This window comes from Tupaia chinensis, unplaced genomic scaffold (assembly GCF_000334495.1).
Source record: "Tupaia chinensis unplaced genomic scaffold, TupChi_1.0 Scaffold000674_2, whole genome shotgun sequence".
Classification (NCBI taxonomy): domain Eukaryota; kingdom Metazoa; phylum Chordata; class Mammalia; order Scandentia; family Tupaiidae; genus Tupaia; species Tupaia belangeri.
This window is the reverse complement of record NW_006160198.1, coordinates 757,710-776,700: the sequence shown is the minus strand read 5'-3', so window position 1 is coordinate 776,700 and position 18,991 is coordinate 757,710. Positions and strand designations below refer to the sequence as shown.

The 18,991-nt window shown below is 35.6% G+C and overlaps 1 protein-coding gene across 1 annotated transcript in view; it reads right to left on the bottom strand.

Annotated features, from left to right (window-relative positions):
* The window catches only part of FAP (fibroblast activation protein alpha), an 82,958-nt gene that overhangs the window by 33,808 nt on the left and 30,159 nt on the right, over positions 1 to 18,991 (bottom strand). Inside the window, exons 7-14 of the mRNA XM_006160267.3 lie at positions 18,196 to 18,268; positions 17,435 to 17,555; positions 16,318 to 16,472; positions 14,069 to 14,172; positions 12,080 to 12,215; positions 8,080 to 8,124; positions 2,299 to 2,403; positions 2,130 to 2,200 (exon numbers count right to left, since the gene is read on the bottom strand). Coding sequence (XP_006160329.1) covers positions 2,130 to 2,200; positions 2,299 to 2,403; positions 8,080 to 8,124; positions 12,080 to 12,215; positions 14,069 to 14,172; positions 16,318 to 16,472; positions 17,435 to 17,555; positions 18,196 to 18,268 — 810 coding nt within the window. The remainder of the gene's footprint in view (positions 1 to 2,129; positions 2,201 to 2,298; positions 2,404 to 8,079; positions 8,125 to 12,079; positions 12,216 to 14,068; positions 14,173 to 16,317; positions 16,473 to 17,434; positions 17,556 to 18,195; positions 18,269 to 18,991) is intronic.

Below are 18,991 nucleotides of genomic sequence, written 5' to 3'. Positions count from 1 at the left end.
ATTTTACAGAAGACCTGACAGTAGGTCAGTTTCAGGAAAACGCATTCACACTAGGATGTAGTACAAAGGGCATGTTGATTTACCCGGACAAAAAACAAGTTGCAAGAGAGCAGCATACCTGTTCTTTAAGCATCTAGGTGCCAGTCCTAACGTGTCTTAATATAGTCATGAAGTGGGAAACCCAGTTTAATGACATGATTTTCACTGCTTTGTGAGTTCACCTGAATATCACAAAATAGCTGTTTTTATGTTTTTGTTTTTGGAAGAGTCTAATAATAGAGTGTGAAACATTTAGAATAATCTAAGTTTATTTTAACTCAGAGTGATCCAGCTGTCCAGTTTACTTCTGTGTCTTCAGTACCATAAAAATCTTATTAATCCCAAGGAAAAGGCAACAGAATATAGTTCATTCCTAGTATTCAATTCATCTTATTTTGTTTTTGTTTTGTTTTTCCCTTAGGGTGTGTGAACTCACCAGGGGAAGAGAGGGAGAGAAAGAGAGGGAAAGTGAGAAGTCACCCCCAAGGGGGGATGGCTATGCCACAATCCTTTCTCCTCCACTTTCTTCCCAGGGTCTTGGGCATGCATGCATATGCTCCTGGTGTGAATTTCAAGCCACTGGGTCTGGGAATCAAATCATGGTCAGCCGTGTGGGACTCCATGTGGGAGTGCAGCGATGTAAACACTATGCCATCTGCTGCCCCCCCCCCAATTCATCTTCTAAACTAGCATCTTTGTATATAAATTTATTAACTTCACATGACTCCAAGCATCTCTTTCATTGCCTTTCTCACATCATCTCAAACTACCTGTGAATCAACTGCTCAATAGCTTTCCCAGTCTCCTGGAGCTTTTTACTTATATCAGAGATTCCCCAGTTGTCTTCATTTTTAACATTCGCGGCAGACTCCACTTTCCCTTTCCTCTTTCTTTTCCTTCACCTCCAGTAATTCACCAGTCACCTGTCTTTACCATATAGCACTTCCTCTCACTCATTTACCAAAGATGTATTAAACTCCTCCTCCCTGTCCGACACTGTGCTAAGTGCCAAGGATACAAAAAGAAAAGAAGCAACACTTTACTTGCAGGATCTGTACTGTATTGCCACTATTCAAGCTTGGTTCTCTGTTATCTCAGGCCATATGATCATAGCAGGTTCTTCCCTATCTCCTAAACATGTTCTAGCTGAGATAAATCTCCCTCTTGCCACTTCCCTTACTCTAGTGATTTCAATGGCTGCTTCCTGTAAAGTCCAAACTCCAGTGCTCACCATTCAAAGGCTTTCATAGACTGACACTAGGTTTCTTACAGGTTTTTATCCAGCGAGTCTGGACTAATAGTTCTCTCCTTTTTTTCCAGCTAATAACAGGCAGATTGTAAATACTAAGAGAGTACCCCTGTGTGTAGACTATCTTTGAAGTGAGAGAAAGACTGTTGGTTAGCTGAGTTTTATCATAAATTATTATTTTAAGATGGCTTACTTAGTACGTAGAGTAGACTGTAAGGAATTATAAGGAAGAAGTGTCGTATGAGGTTAACAAGAGCTTCAAATTTAAGGTGCTTTAGGCTTCAATCCCAGTCTGTCACTCACCAACTGTGTGCTCTTTGGCCAAGTTAATTTTTCTGATTATGCTTTCAGATTTTTCATCTGTAAATTTGGGATAATCATTACAGTATCTAGTACTATAAAGTATCAGCTCAATAAATGATAGCTTTTATAGATAATAATAATCTTAATCTTATGTAACAGTGAATCACGACAAAAGAGTCTCTATATTATGCATTGTCTTTCATAGAATTTTGAAGCCTGCTTCCTGCTTCAAGTGCTGAAGAGCAAAATTTGCCTTCAAAATTAATTACTTAAAAATGTATATACTATATATATATATATATATAATTATCTGCCAAGTATCAGAAACAAAGAACTATCTACTAAAGATTCTTTCCAAAAGGAAATCATGTTGACTAGTGATTAAAGAATGTGCAACTTAGAGAAATCACAGCTATCTGAATTAAACTATAGAGTAACAAAAATGCTCTTAACTAAAAGAGATGGTACAGTATCATGTGTATGTCCATCAGTGCCAATTAAAACCTGAATGGTGCATCGTGCTTCATGCAATACTTACAGTGAATCCTGTGTTACTCTGAATATATTTATGGCCTCCCACTTGCCACTTGTAATTTGAATAGCATTTTCCTATAAAAAGACAAACATTATGTTGTGTGAAGCTGAGCGTTATTTGAGCAACCTCAAGTGAATGATCTTTGAGGAGATAAATCTTGGAAGGAACGTACCACAGTGTCTTTGATATAGTGAATATGTTTGTAGCCATCCTTGTCGCTAAATATTTTGTAGTATGAAATGGCATCATAGCTGAAAACTGGTGTTGAAACAAAGAACTGGCAAAAATGAACAAAGGTTATGTTCAGAAGACAAACCAAAGTAAAACTATAGATTTAAACAAAACAAAAAAAAAACAATGTATGGTCATGTTTATAGGAATCAGAATGCCTTTCCTCTTCTGTCTTCTGTCACTCAGATTTGAAATTCTATTCTTTCCAATACACAGCTTTTCTAGTACTTCTAACAGGCACTTGAACATTCCAAATACTTCTTGGTTGCTACTACCTACTTCTGGATTTGCAACGTTCAGTCTGATTGAATTTCTATGTTCTGAGATTATGTGGTTTCAAGTAAAATTAAAGAAATCACAAATGAATGCCACTATTAAATCAAACCAAATTTTAAAATAAGGTATTTGGTAAAAGTATGACTCTCAATAAAGCTTATAGTCCTTTTAATCCTTGACTTGTCTGATGCCAAGCACCTAATATCAATGATTCAATAAAAGCATTTTGGAGACCAGCAGTTGCTATAATGGCTATGTCCCTGGACTCCCATGTAGTTGACCATGGTTTGAGTCCTGGATCCGGTGGCTTAAACTCATGCTGGAAGCGTGTGTGTATGTGCTCAAAATCCTGAGAGGAGAATGGAGGAGAAGGGATTGCGGTGTGGGCATCCCCCATGGGGGGCGGAGTGATTTCTCGCTTTCTGTCTCTCTGTCTCTCTTTGTCTTTCTGGGGAGCGCACGCACCCTATAGCAAAAAACTCTCCCCAAAATAATAATAACAAAAAAGGCATTTTGAAGATTACAATATCATGACCTTCTGGCCACAATATTTAATGGTGTACTGGGTTTTCTGGACATGAGAGGAAGATATTACCCATGATGAAGGATGTTTACCCCTTGAGCTCAGGAAGCAGACTGAATCTCATTGACCTGGTTTATCTTCTACAAGGGCATGCCCCCACTTAATTACCTTAAGTGTGCCAGTATTCTAGTGCACCTTGGAACAGAGAAAGCCACATCTCAATGTTGACCATGGTTTGAGTCCTGGATCCGGTGGCTTAAACTCATGCTGGAAGCGTGTGTGTATGTGCTCAAAATCCTGAGAGGAGAATGGAGGAGAAGGGATTGCGGTGTGGGCATCCCCCATGGGGGGCGGAGTGATTTCTCGCTTTCTGTCTCTCTGTCTCTCTTTGTCTTTCTGGGGAGCGCACGCACCCTATAGCAAAAAACTCTCCCCAAAATAATAATAACAAAAAAGGCATTTTGAAGATTACAATATCATGACCTTCTGGCCACAATATTTAATGGTGTACTGGGTTTTCTGGACATGAGAGGAAGATATTACCCATGATGAAGGATGTTTACCCCTTGAGCTCAGGAAGCAGACTGAATCTCATTGACCTGGTTTATCTTCTACAAGGGCATGCCCCCACTTAATTACCTTAAGTGTGCCAGTATTCTAGTGCACCTTGGAACAGAGAAAGCCACATCTCAATATCCTAAATGGTACAGATAACTGAAATTCTACAAATGCCCTTACACCAAGTTTTAGCCAATAGTTTCATGTTTCTCCCATTAAACACACACACACACACACACACACACACACACACACACAAGGAAATCACTTGTCTTATATTTGCTGACTTCATCTTTTTTTCTGGATCCTTATTTGGTGAAATGATGGTAAATTGGCAGAAAAAAAATTACTTGAGGAAAGGCCTACTCTACATCATGCAGAGTAGATCTTCCCACAACTAATTATAAACAACTCTCTCTGGTTGGCTTCCCTCCAAATGACAGTGAGCCATGATCCTCAGCTCCTTCAGAACTGCATGACACAAGAACAAACAAAAGACCACTTCAGTGCACTTTAGCTATGAACAGCTACCTTGCTGGTAACCAGTTTTTAAGTAAGAAGAGAGCAAGGGAAGTAGCCGTAGTCTTGTTAATGATGGCCTCATGTATGTTCTGATACTTCATGCCTTTTTGATAAAAATTAATCATTATCTTCCTTAAGATAATAGTGATTGTATGGCACTAAAATGCAACTTATTTAAGGTGATTTCTATAGTTGGATGAATAGTGTTCTTCCAAAATTCATTGTCACCTGGAATTGTGACCCTATTTGGAAATCGGGTCTTTGCAGACTTAATCAAGGTAAGGATTAAATATGTGAATATACTGGATTAGGGTGGCCTTAAATCTAACGACAAGTGTTCTAATAAGAAAAAAAAGAGAACACAAAGACATCTAGAGACATAGGGAAGAAAACTATATAAATTTCTGTTGGTTTAGGCCACCAAGTCTGTGGTAATTTAGTATAGCAATCCTATGAAACTAATGTAGTGTCCTAAGTTTTATCACATTGGCATAGAATTGATAAGTATGTTACATTAAATGAGCAGGATACCATTAGCCTTCGGCTGCATCCATATTTTGAGTTTCAATGTAATCAACTGCAACCTAATTTAGGAGTATAATAAATAGCTGTGTTTCAGCCAATCATAAACAGCCGACTCATCACACCATGCCCAAATAAGGCAGGTTTTAGTAGTAGCCAATCAGGTAATTTCTCTACTTTGTTTCTATGTTTGGTCTATAAAAGCTTGCTGCTCATTTTGCTGGGTGGAGCTCTTTGATCCACTTATTCAGAGTGCTGCCTGATTACTGAAGGGAATTCTTAAAAGGTTTTGTTCTGGGCCATCTGGAAGTGTGGTAGTTAAGGAGGCTGGATCCCGCATAGCTGACTGCACATTTTGAGTCCCAGTGGGTTGAAAACACACCAGGCATGTGTACATGCACAAATTCTATGAGGAGACTAGAGGAGAAAAGGTTGCACATGGCTACTCTGCAGGAGAGGTTTTCTCACTTTTCATCTATCTCTCTCTGGCCAGCACCTGTACCCTATGTCAAATGAAAAAAAAAAAATTAAAGGTTTTGCTCTAGATTCACTTTTTATGTTTACTGAAAAGAAGAAAATAACAGGACAGAGTGTTATGCTTTAAGATATTAGAATCAGGTAAACAGGAAGAACATTTCTGCTAAGCCAAGACCGTTATCATCTTCCCTTTCTTATATCCATCAAAAACAGCAATTCCTCTTCTGTAATTTAGAAGGTTTATTGGCTTAGAATAGATTTTTTTTTTTTTTGGAGAGATTTTCACTGTAGGGCGCGTGCGCTCGCCAGAGACAGAGAGAGACATAGAGACAGAAAGCGAGAAATCACCCCCCAGGGGGGATGGTCACGCCGCAATCCCTTCTCCTCCATTCTCCTCTCGGGATCTTGGGCACACACGCACACGTGCCTAGTGTGAGTTTTAAGCCACCGGGTCCGGGACACGAACCGCGGTCGACTACGTGGGAGTCCAGCGACATAGCCATTACGCTAACTGCTGGTTCCCTTGGCTTAGAATAGATTTTTAAGAGATTAAAAATAGTACATTAAAAAAATGATTCCCAACAGAATTCTAAAACTACAAATTTTAACATGATTTGTCAAAAAAAAATCACATCCCCACTACAGAAATCATTTCTTAATTGCTTTAGTTTACCATCACTTTTAATTTAAGGACCTTGTCTTCTATCAAAGGATACATAGGTGTAACTAAGAATATTTAAAATTTGTTCTATAGCTTTATAACATCATTCATTCATTTATTCATCTAGCTCATGTTTGCCAAGAATGCAAGGTTGGTCCAATATAGATTTAAAAATGATTGGGATACAATTGACCTTAAGAGGTTTATAAATAGGAGCTGTCAAAAGGTGCATTCTAAAATGTGTCAATGTTTTGAATACCAATATTTTCAGAATTAATGTATATGAATGGCCAAAGTAATGTCATTAACAAGGTTGTTAGTATCAACGTTAATCTATTTGTAAAATCACATCATTCATATTCCTTTATAATTTAGTTATATTATCATCATGGAGAACCCAACTACAGGATGTTTTAAAGCACTCTTCCTTCCTTTCATTCTTTTTTTTTTTTTTTAATTGCCAGCAGGTGCTTATGCTTGCCAGAGATGGAGTGACAGAGAGAGATGGAGAAAGCACTCCGCAGTGGGGCACAATCACTCTGCAATCCCTTCTCTTCCATTTCTCCATCCCAACAGAATTTTGGGCATGCATGCACACATGCCCAGTGCATTTTTCAAGCTACCAGGGACAGAACTCCAATGGCAGTTGGTCATGTGGGATCCAGATCTCTTAACCATGAGGCCACAGGCTAACCCTTTGTTCTTATTCTTTAGTAGAAATCTTTGCAATGGGAGTAAATTAATAGACTAAACTCTAATTTCTCAAATTTTAGGTTATTGATCTAGGAATTACTTTTTTAGGTGGTGAGTTTATTATTGGTCAACAGTCCAGAAAATGTAAAGAATACTTTTATTTTTTTCATTGAAAACTACTAATTTTTCCTGTCATGTTTAGTATGGTAGCAAAAAGTGAATTAAACTGGGACTTTGCTTTTTTTTCAGATTTTTGCTATAGGGCAACAGTACTCAGAGAGACAAAAAAGAGACAGAAAAGTGAGAAATCACCCCCAGGGGGAATGGCCATGCTTCAGTCCCTTCTCCTACATTCTCCTTTCAAGATTTGGGGCACTCACACACACACACCTGGTGTGAGGTTGAAGTTGCCAGGTCTGGCCCTTGAACCACAGTGAACTTACATAGGAGGCCAGTGACGTAACCTTTATGCCATCTGCTGGTCCTATGTTTATTTATTGTTTTTAAAAGTTTTTGTTTTAAGGCACATGCACTTGCTGGAGAGACAGTGAAAGGGAAAGTGAGAAATCATCCCTCAGGGGGACGGCCATGCCATGATCCCTTTCTTTTCATTTCCTCCTGGGATTTTGGGCATGCAAGCACATAATTCCAGCATGATTTTCAAGCCACCAGCTCCAGGACTTGAACGGAGGTTGGCTATGTGGGAGTCCAGGATCTTAACCACTATACCACCTGCTAACCCCTTTTCTGTTTTGTTTTCTGTTCCTCACATAGAATATAAAATACAATTGATACATCCCTAAAATATGATTTTTTACTCTAAGGATCCTCACAAATCACTTAATATATCTATTGAAGACTTCCAGATATATGACCACAAACCATAACAAAATGCAGGTTTTCTTAATAGATCCCAAATCACCACTAAAATATGTAATAAATATATACTACATACAATTTGGCTCAGTATATTAGTTTTTTTGCCATAGGGTGTGTGGGGAGCATGCGGTCAGCCATATGAGAATCCAGCACCTTAGCTACCACATCATCTGCTGGCTTCAGCTCATAAAAAATTTAACAACAACAAGAAAAGTATTGTCTTCAAATTACAAGAGTAGCCCATGTGTTTCTATCTCTTGGATTCAGATGGCTGGCAATTATTCAGATGATTTTAGAAGATCGGGGATTCTTTATTGTGTTTGTTTAATAGGTAATACTAGCTGGAGGTATCAGAGAAAAATTTCCATTGTAACACTTAAAGTTGGAACATGAGGAATATGATTTTTTTCTCAATAGAATTCCACAACTATAGACACTGAAATTGTCTGGCACAAAATCACTGAAGGAATCACTGACTTTGTGTTTTTTACCTTGATATTTTTCCTGTGAAAACAAGTAGTGCCAGTTTGGATACATTGCAAAAAGTCCTTTGAGAGCTGAGAATGTGTCAAGTTTCATTAAAATATAAGGAAAAGATAGCAAAATCATACTCCACCAGCCCATCCAGTTCTGCTTTCTTCTACATGCTCCTGGGTCTACAAGACAAAATATCAGAGCAAACATAGAATTAGAAGAATATTTTCTGCTGAATATAATTGGACATTTGCAATCAGTTAGATTGACTTATCTTAGTGTTCCATTGTTAATTAACTATATAACTTCAAGCTGGAATTTAAGAGTGCTATATTAAAAAATCTTATGCCAAAGGTCTTCACAAAGTTCATAGAAAATATATATTATTAAAAACTATGCATGCATTTTATTTATTCAAAATAAACTTCTAAATTATTTCTATTTTCCACGAACTTTTTGGAGTCTCCTGACATAACAGTGCAATTGCATACACATGGGTAATCTGAGTGCTAGATCTTACTGTAGATCTTTTATAATTTTGGTTAAATCCTCCATGAGGCAGTGATTTGGAATTGTCACATTGGAGGCCCAATACAACCCAACACTTGATGCAGTTTAGGGTAAAACTGAATTTCACATTGAAACTTAAACTTTTTATTTTCTCAGTCTTGTGAAGTAATGAGAGATTTTAAAATTTACACTGAATCATATTTTTGGTTTCTATTTTAACATAATCCTATTTTTTCACTTACTGAATAAATATTTAGAAGCCTAAAAGGATAAGTAGCTTTTCTAGAGAAATAATTATTGAAAGAAGGATATTCTAGGTAGAATGAATCACATTAAAACCAGACCAGCTTAGTAAACCACAGACAGTTAGGTATAGCTGAGCAGAGAGTTACCACAAGAAGAGGTGGAGGATGAGGGAAGATGCATAGGTATTAGCAACATCTTAAAAAACTTTTGTTTCTAAGAAGTTTGGACTTCTGTAGATAAATCCATTGAAGGACCTCAAAATCACAATTTGGAAAATATAATTGTGAGAATTGGATTAGAAATGGGTAAGATGAAAAGAGGCAGAGAGAGAGACCAACTGGAAGGCAAATCGAATGTATGGGAACATTATGATAAAGACCTAAATCAAAGTCATAATAAAGAGGATAGAGAATAGAACACGTCATCTAAGTAATTTAAAGGTTCAAATACTCAGAAATTAATTTGAAGGTTATTGGCAAGCAGTAACAGAAACCGCTGATGTAGATAAAATCCACCTAAAGACAGTAAGCAGGGAGTAGTGACAGAGACAGCAGGAAAATTAGCAGGCCATTTCCTTTGTCCAGTAGGGCTATCCCTAGGTCACATTTCCCAGCCTTCTTTCCAGTTAAATGTGGTCATGTGATAAGTTCTAATCGATGGTGTTTGAGCAGAAATGACTATGCTACTTCTAGGCTTGACTTAGCAAAATTTCTCGTACATGGTCTACCTTTTTTTTTTTTTTTTCCTTCCTCCAGCTGAATGTTCTTGGTCAGGTTTGAATAGCCTCAGAATAGTGTTGGAAGCCACTGGATGAAGATAACAAATGACATCACTTTGTTCCTAAATGAGTATATGGAGCAGAAGATCCCATTTTCCACCTTTTACCACTTACCTGGACTCAATCTTGGCTAACTAATAAATGAGCAATAAACTTCTACTGTATTAACCCACTAATTATTAGAGATTTTTGTTGTTATTGTTATAGCAGTTAGCCTACCTTATGAATACATTAGCTTGGAGAATAAAAAGATTTCTAGATCAGTCAGAAGAAGAGCTGGAAAGGAAAAGAATAGTCAATAAAGTAGAAAGAAAACCACAATAAGGAATACTGTCATGAAAGGCAAAGAGATAATAATTTTAAGAAAATGGTTTGGACTTTCTACTAGAGGGACAGGCACAAGCTTCAGAGAGAATAAGTAAGTTACGACCTGAAAATATATGAGACTTAGAAATGTATTATTTTTAGACACAAATATAAATTAGTATTAATCTCCTTTCAAAAGAGAAAGAAATGTCAACATATTTCTCTTTCAACCATGAATTTCTTAATAAATTTTATACATGTAAATCTATTATATTATAGTAGTTGTTGCCAGTTTCCTTCTTTCTTTGTTTTGGGCATAACTCCCAACATGAATAAAATGATGCTGTGTCATCATAAATATTATATGCTTTGAAAACACACACACACATACACACATGCTAATGATAAGTATAGTAACTAAAAAGTCAACGCTGTTGTTCTCAAATTGGAAAATAAGTTCCATGTGTTTATCAAACTATTTTGAAAGAGTTGTTTAGAAATCCTAAGGTTGTTCAGATATAGTATTCTAAATTTAATCACTATTTTCCTGCTTTAAAACTAAATCTCTATTCCAGGGGTTCTCACACCTCATTAAAGGAGCATCTTAAATATTCTGATATTTGGATTAAAACTGTCTCAGATCATCACAAATTAGAATCTGAGATTCCAAAGCAATCTTTTTTTTTTTTTCTTATAGGGGGCATGCACTCACTAGGGAGATACAGAGACAGAGACAGAGAGAGAGAGGGAAAGTGAGAAATCATCCCCTAAGGGGATTGACTACACTGCAATCCCTTCTCTTCCTTTATCCTTTTGGGATTTTGGTCATGCACGCACATGTGCTTAGCATGATTTTCAAGTCTCCGGGTCTGGGACTCTAACCACAGAGTCCTCCTCATGGGATCTAGTGTCTTAACCTCCACCCCACCTGCTGACCCTTCAATCATAGTTTTTAAACACCTAGTTTTAGGCATGAAAACTGTATCTAAATAATAAATCTCATAGTTTTTGAACAAGTGAAATTAAAGCAATAGTTTCTAATACACAGATTTACAATGAATATATTAAAGCGATATTCACCCAGAGCTGACTAATCAGACCAGTTGTTTCTATCTAACTAGCATTATGAAGATAAGCATACCTCTTTCATTTGCCTAACATACTGCATTAAACTCAAAATCTTTCTGCTTTGTATATCAAAATAAAAATAAGATAAAAATAAGCTTCTAACATATTCCATCAAAATTAGTCAAGCCTTTTGCAGACACAGTAGTGATTAAAATATATTTTTAGCCTGAATAATGTTGACTATTATAGTCCTGATGTATTTCCAAACAGATTCATATGACTTTATTCTTGCAAAACATAATGTCCTAATTTCTAAATGGATTTTAGTGTTTACTTTGATTGCTCTCTACTTTTCTTATTTTATGAAATAGGTTTATTCTATATTTGGTTTAATGAAACATTTCTTCATAATTAGAAGTCTCATGAAATGTACCCATCAAATTTCCTATTTAAAGAAAACATTTTGTATTTCTTAGTTTCTAATGTGAGTACTTAGGAACAGGCTTATTTTAAAGCTTTTAGATTGGCAAAGTGGTTTTCCAACTCATTAATCCAACATTATGTTTGGATTTGAGAAACAGAAACAATTTTTACACAATAAACTTGTACCTAATTTTCAAATCCCACCACCATAAATTATAGAGTAAGGGCACTCTTCTACAATAACCAGGTTATGGAATACTTCGACCTAATACTTTATGTCAGGTTCTCAGTCACCCACTTTTGATTTTAGGATGGGAATATTTGGCTTTCTTTTGATGATATCCATTTCCTTTGGAATTTTCATTTTTTAAATTTTAATATTAGATAGAATGGGCCCCACTTGTATTTCTTCTCTGGTCCTTTTGTATAAAATACATCTGTTTCCTTAGTCGGCACGTCGTATGTTTTAGTCTTCATATTTTCCTTTGTGTCTGTTTGGTTTGTTTGTTTGTTTATTTTAACTATCAATCTTGTAATTTCAAAAGTATGAATTACTCTACTGGAAACCAGATACTTCTTTTTTTTTTTTTTTCAAAGTCACATTGTCTCATTTTGTGTTTTTTCTCTGTTCAATTTCAAGGTTAGTCATTCAAGAAAAAAAGAATTTTTCCTATTTATTTAATAAAAATGTTGAACCTGTGAATGCAGTAGTTCTCGCTGATTATATAAAATGCTAGTTATAAATGAATCTTCACTATTGTGCTTTCATTTTCAGAAATACATTTCTTGGTTTTAATATGCCCTACCTTTGGGCAATCCCATATCTGCCAGTCTTCTCTGAAATCACATATAGACAAGACTGAAACATTCTGGACTCTTTTTAGCCACTGCAAACATATGCGTTCATCGGTAACCCACGTGAGCCAACTGAAATAATAGTCACTGAAAATAAATCAAAACAGACAGTCACAACCATAAACCAATATCACACTTAAATAATTTTTTAATTTCTGTTTTCTAGAGGATATATGTTATAATTATGGAATACTTATTCAAGAGACAAGGAAGACGAAGTTTTCTTTTCTTAGAGGAAAAAGTTTAATTATATCAGCTGACTTGTAAAGACTATGAGAGTACATTTATCCAATGAAATAATTTCATATTTGAGTGTTCTCCTCAATTTTGACTCTTTACATCTTAGGAAAGAATTTAAGACATAAGCCAAAGCTGTTGGTAAATATAAAAGTGGGAAATTCATTAAATTGGCTATTTTGAACAGATAACTTAACTTTTCAGTTTTAATTAGCTGAAAGAGAGCCAAGCACAGTGAAAAGACCATCTTTGTCTCCAGACAGGTTTATGCTGGAAGCCCAGTTTAACTGTCACCATGGTCAGGTGTTAAAATCCAGGCTAGTGTAATAGTCAGAGATGATATATATGAGAAATCCTAAGAATATTTTGCACACACTAGGTGTCGATGAGTAGTAGCAATGATTACTTGGTACTGAGGATGAGTGTGTCGATAGGCAACAATAATGTAAAATGATCCCAGAATATTGGACATCAGTGTAAAAGAAATCACAGAGTTAGAAGGGGTCTCAGGCTTAAATCTAGGGTTTTTATCCTACTAGATTTATAACTTTATACCAGTTACTTAATCATTCTGTGTCTCTGTTTCTTTAGTAAATGGAAATGACAATATTGCCAATTTTTAAAGCTTGCTGTATAGATTAACCGAGAGTGCTTAAGAAATTTACCTGCTAAGGACCAGCAGTTAGCATAGTAGCTATGCTGCTGGACTCCCATGTAGTCAACCGTGGTTAGAATCCTGGACCCGGTGGCTTAAACTCACACCAGGCATGTGTGCATGCGTGTGTGCGTGCCCAAGATCTGAGAGGAGAATGGAGGAGAAGGAGAAGGGATTGAGGCGTGGCCATCCCCCCTTGGGGGGTGATTTTTCGCTTTCTGTCTCTGTCTCTCTCTGTCTTTCTGACAAGCGCACATGCCCTATAGCAAAAACAGCTCAAAAAAAAAAAAAAAAAAAAAAAAAAAAAAAAAATTTACCTGCTACATAAAGAGTGCTCAATCCATGTCAGCTCTTACCATTATTGCATTGATATTTCACAGATGTTCAAGCAAGCCTTTTGACACCTTATATGGTGCTATTCCTACCATTCCATTTGCAACTTAGTGACATTTTTTTCCAACAAAAAAAATTAATGCATTTAGTTAAGTTTTAATTAACTAGATTTGGTCAGAATAGCAGATAATTCAAAAATTGAGGTCATTTTATGATTATCCAAGGTGGATTCACCTTGGTAAGTGCTGCAGATTCTTCTTTAGGGAGAAGAAAGAGAAAACCCAAGTCTTGGCTTGGGAAGCACTGAGGAGAACCAACAGGCAGGACTTGGGAGCCACCACTCCTCATGTATGTCAACCAGAAAGGTTGCAGAAGACTGACTGTGGGGCTGGAAGGTTGTTATGACCAGGACTGAACAGACGAGACCATGACATCTGTACATCTGAAGAAAGTTTCACATAGGTCCATCATTGTGGACATCTTTATATGTGTAAAAGAGCTACTTTTTAAAAACCAATTTGAGAACCATATTTTTGGTTTTTAATTTTGTATGTATCTAGCTTTGCATACTAATTTTATGTATGCATGCATGCATGTATTTTTGCGTGTAGTGTGCACATTGTAAACTCACTAGCAACGAAATGCAAACCACGATTAAGAAATTTGGAAGATTAAAATTTGATTTAAAAGATGGTAGGGATCTGAGATTAATTACCTTGAAGCTATCATTGTGGGAACTGGCACTTCTCTGGGACCTACATGGGCAGGATAAGTGGTATCAATAATAAATATGCGAACAACGGGATTCTTAGCTCCAGCCTGCCAAGAAAATGGAGATATATAAGCTCATAAAATTCCAACTATCACCAACACTTTAAAGACACCTCAGGAATTTAAGCTTACTTTTTATAAACTAAGAATATTAAGTATATTACTGTTGAAGACATTTTATTTTTAACATGACCAGAAATTTTATTTCAATTTTACTTGCAGGGCAATTATAAATGTATCAAACAGGGTGAGAACACTATTTTAAATACTTAAGGAAAGGGCTTTGATTTACAGAGGAAAATATTTTGGATTTGCAAATGCAGTGCTATGGTTCCTGTTCCCTTTTCTGATTTTCAAGACAATTCTCTCATTATTAATATTACTGGGATAATTCTAATAATCGTATTTCAGTGTGCTAAAGAAATACATTGGGAGACTGGTTTAAGAGGAGAGTAGAAAAATAAAGATACTACTTTTTGCTTTTTCTAAATAATTTGGTTTAAGATTACAAAAAAAAAAAAAAAAACCCTCCCTTTCTACGCCCCTTTGTTTATTCTGCCATAATTCTAATAATCGTATTTCAGTGTGCTAAAGAAATACATTGGGAGACTGGTTTAAGAGGAGAGTAGAAAAATAAAGATACTACTTTTTGCTTTTTCTAAATAATTTGGTTTAAGATTACAAAAAAAAAAAAAAAAACACCTCACTTTCCTAGCCACTTGTGTTACTACTGCTATGATCTCCCAAAAGATTATGAACATTTCACCTCTAAATAAAATGTCCATGGGATTTATACCTTTCTCGTTTTGTGCTTTCTGTGCCTGAAATGTGCATGACAGCATAGCTCATGTCTAGACAGCTTCTTAGGGTTTCCCTATTGTTTTATCAAAGAAAAAGAATCTTAAAAGTTAGAGCAAAATTTAATTCCCAATGTGGATGATTCAATGCTGTGGGAATCCATCTGAACAAGTGTTCAGTATCTCCATAGGCCTCCCTGTTTCACTCTCAGGCTTAAATTGACACTTCCTTGGTCTCACCTCTATCCTGCAACTCATCAAAGGCATATGAGAATTGCAGCCCCAGATTCCCAGCCAGTGTCAGTCACTCTTTTGTCCTGGATTTTCTCATCTTTTCTGGCTCTTATAAACCCTCCCAAAGATCTCCGTTGTTTCACATCTTGGGTCTCAAGTATCAGGCCTCTCACTTTCTAACATCTCCAGATTTCAGACTTCCTCTATAGCTCTTGAGGAGGAAACTCCTATCTAAACACTCATCTCCTATCCATTGCCTGCTCTCAAATGACATTGAACATGAATATTAGACTATCTGCAATGTGATTTCTTTCTCTGTGACCACTTTGACTTGCTTCAGAATCCATGTGTGTGTCTGTCACATCCACCCATCTATTACATAAAGGGACCATTGAATCCTTTTGTGACAACAGTCCATTTGCCAAGTCAAAGCAACAGTAACCATACGACAAAGAGTCACAGTCTAAAATCCAGTTCCTTGTATAAGAGGTCAAATTGGGTTTTGAGTCCCTCTTTCAGAATTCTTGTCTAAACTGAAACTAGGATACAACGCTCCTTCACTGTGATCAGGCCATTCTCCTACTGCACACTAAGGTTTCCTTTCTTCAGACATGGAACTGAATAAAATGTATGTATGATACGAATCTCTAGAATGTTAAATGGGTTCACACCATTCTAATTCCCGCATGGAAGAAACTGAGGTCAACAAGCTTAACCTTCCTTGTAAATCCAGATTAGACCATAACTCATACATGCTCCTACCTTGTAGGGACATAAAATTCAACATTTGTATTTCTTATTCTAGTTAGCATTTACATGAGAATTCAATAGAGAATGGCAAAACAGAACTTTACCCTGAATTTGGAGCATGAAATATGAAAAAAATTAAAATTAAGTTAAACTTGTTTTTCCTCTATGATCTAGACCATATGTTTTTCAAAGATTCTGCAATGGATTTTGCAAAGACTACTTCATCCAGCACAACCAGATGTCCAAAGCAACAGATGTCCACATAAATAATAGAGCACAGTACAATGTTTGCCTTACAATGCACAAGGATAAGAAGCTCTCCAAACTTGTTGATCCCACCTCTATTCATGGCAATGGTTGCTCATTTAGAAACCAGGAAAATGAAAGCATCTGCTAAAAGTATTCAACATACCTTTGGGTATGGAATATTTATTGTTCTAGGATACTGTTCATCACCATAATAGGAATAGGCAATAACTGGAATATCTGTATCATTAAATTCTGCATATGCCAAAAATTTTCCATTAGGAGACCACCAAAGTGCAAATTTTGTAGCAAGCATTTCCTCTGAAAAATAAATACTAGCTTGTTAATTAAAATTTTCATCTTACTTTAAAAATCATTATTAAATACTTTTAAATAGCTATTAATGAACTAAAAGTATGTCACATATGCTATACTTTGGTTATTTAAAAAAATAAATAACCTAAGAGAAATATTTTAACCTTGTATTCTATATCAACATCAATTAGTCTTGTTAGGAATTGACATCAATCAGAAATGTCATTTTTAAATAAATAATAAACATAATAACAATAATTAATTTTTCCCTTCAGGGCAATTTCTTGTTTTTATAGTCACTTAAAGTAGCCAAAATAGAGGAAGTATAATTGTAATACAGAAGGACATACCATTAAAGGTTGAATTAAAAGAAAATGTTCTGCTCAGATTATATATATATGGTCTTCAAAAACCTTATGAAAAATGTATCTTTTGAAAAACTATGCATGGATTTCAAAAAAATTTTTGCATCAAAATAAACTCTTACTTTAATTACATTTTTTCACACACTTTTTGAAAATGGAACAGATAGCCAGCTAGAGAGAGATTAGAAGACCTTTTCAAGTCCAGTTAAGTCCTGGATCCTACATAACCTATATGAGGACAAATTTCAAGATAGTATCAAAAACTAGGAATATTTTTCTGCAAAATAATAGCAGTTGTTTAGTTTTGGAAAAGGTTTCTCCCCCCCCACCCCGGGAATGTACTACCACAGCACCTAAGAAACATATACTTCTTGAAATGTAAATCATTCTTCTCACTTTCTAGTAATGTTTATGAAAATAAATTCTACCAATCTTCTGATATCTTTTAGAACATACACATCCTGTTCATAGTCTATTAATAGCTTTCAGAATTGCTACCATTTATCAAAATAAGATACCACTCATCTAAATCTTACTACATTTACAAAATGATTTTCAATTAAAAGCCTAAAGCAGCAGCAATAGAAAAAAAACGCAGCTTACCTTCATAAACCCAGTCTGGGATTCCATTAAATATTTTATTTTCTCTCCCATTAAATGTTATTTGAAAAGGTGGATCTCCTGGTCTTTGTTTTAAATAAATATTGTTTTGATAGACATATGCCTAGAAGTGGTTGAAAAGTTAGTCAATAAGGAGAAATTTCATAGCAAATACAATGAAGGCTGTATATTTGTCTTAATTATTCACCTAATACCTTAAAAAGAGCGGTAATTCAGATGTAAAAAAAAGACACAACCAAGCTACATTAATATCAATTATGATTTTAAAAGTCTATATCAAATGAATAGTAACGTTCACTGTTATATTAGCTGTTTTATTACCCAAATAATTACATATATTGACAGAAAGTCAAATAAATCTCTGAATATTAATAGCTAGCCAGATCTAATCTTTATTTAGAGTCCTTAAATAAGAGCTTGGACAAAATTTCATGTTGTCTGAAGCTAGTCTGGGAAACTTGTGAAAACCATATTTTTCCTGAGCTTTCTGGCACAACGCATTCTGGCTGAGTTTAAGGATAAAGTTTTTGACTGCGATATTTAAAGAAGTCTATCCATGAGCTTGAGATTTTGCGGAATTCTCAGATGGGTTTCAATTTATCAAAACTCTTCCCGTTTTTAACCACTAAAATAGTCATGAATGTATTTTTTTTCTTTCAGGCAGGCAAATTTAACAAAGGCCAAAATCAAATGGCTCCTCTTTTATTTAAATGATTAAACACTTCTATAATTTAAACACTTACTAATTTACTCCCAACAGGCGACCAGCATAAATACTGAATTGGGCGAGGAAGCTCATTTCCTCTTACAAATTCTCTAAGAGGAAAGAGAGAAAGAAGGATAAACAACAAACCCCGCTGTGCAATTCCAAAAAACAAAACAACAAAAAAATTGTGTAAACAGAAACAAATGGACAAATAATAAAAATTAAGGCTCATCTCCTTATGTCTACAAACATAATTTTAAAAATACAGAAACAAGGGACAAGAGACATTGGTGGTTGGTTGTTATTCTTCCTCTACTTTATAAAAAGTTGCTTAATCTTTCTGGGTCTCAGTTTTCTGACCTTTATACTGCGGTGAATGGATTAAAAATGCACAAACTACGAAAGCGTGAACATCTCTAGAGATTATCTAATAGAGCCCCTATGTTTTACAGATAATGTATGTGAGGCTTAGAGAGATGATAAGACTTTTTAAGGTCATATTGCTTAGTTCTTGGCAGACCCAGAATTAAACTGGAGGGTTTTTTTTTTTAACCCCTGGGCCTGTAAAATTTGCACACACCAGACTGAGCTGGTCACTGAAGTGCTTTCCAGTTCTGAAATTCTATAATTGTGCTGAAGTTTAATATGTGCTCTTCTACATTCTCATTCACAACCCCCATCTCTGTGAATGCATATGCATTTCAGATTTTTGAAAATAAGATGCCATTTGACAATCTCCCCAGGGATCTGACTTAAAATCAGAAAAGGAAAGGAACATCTGATCTCAAGCTAAACTGAAAAACAGATCGTATACTGGGCAGTATGCCTTATGC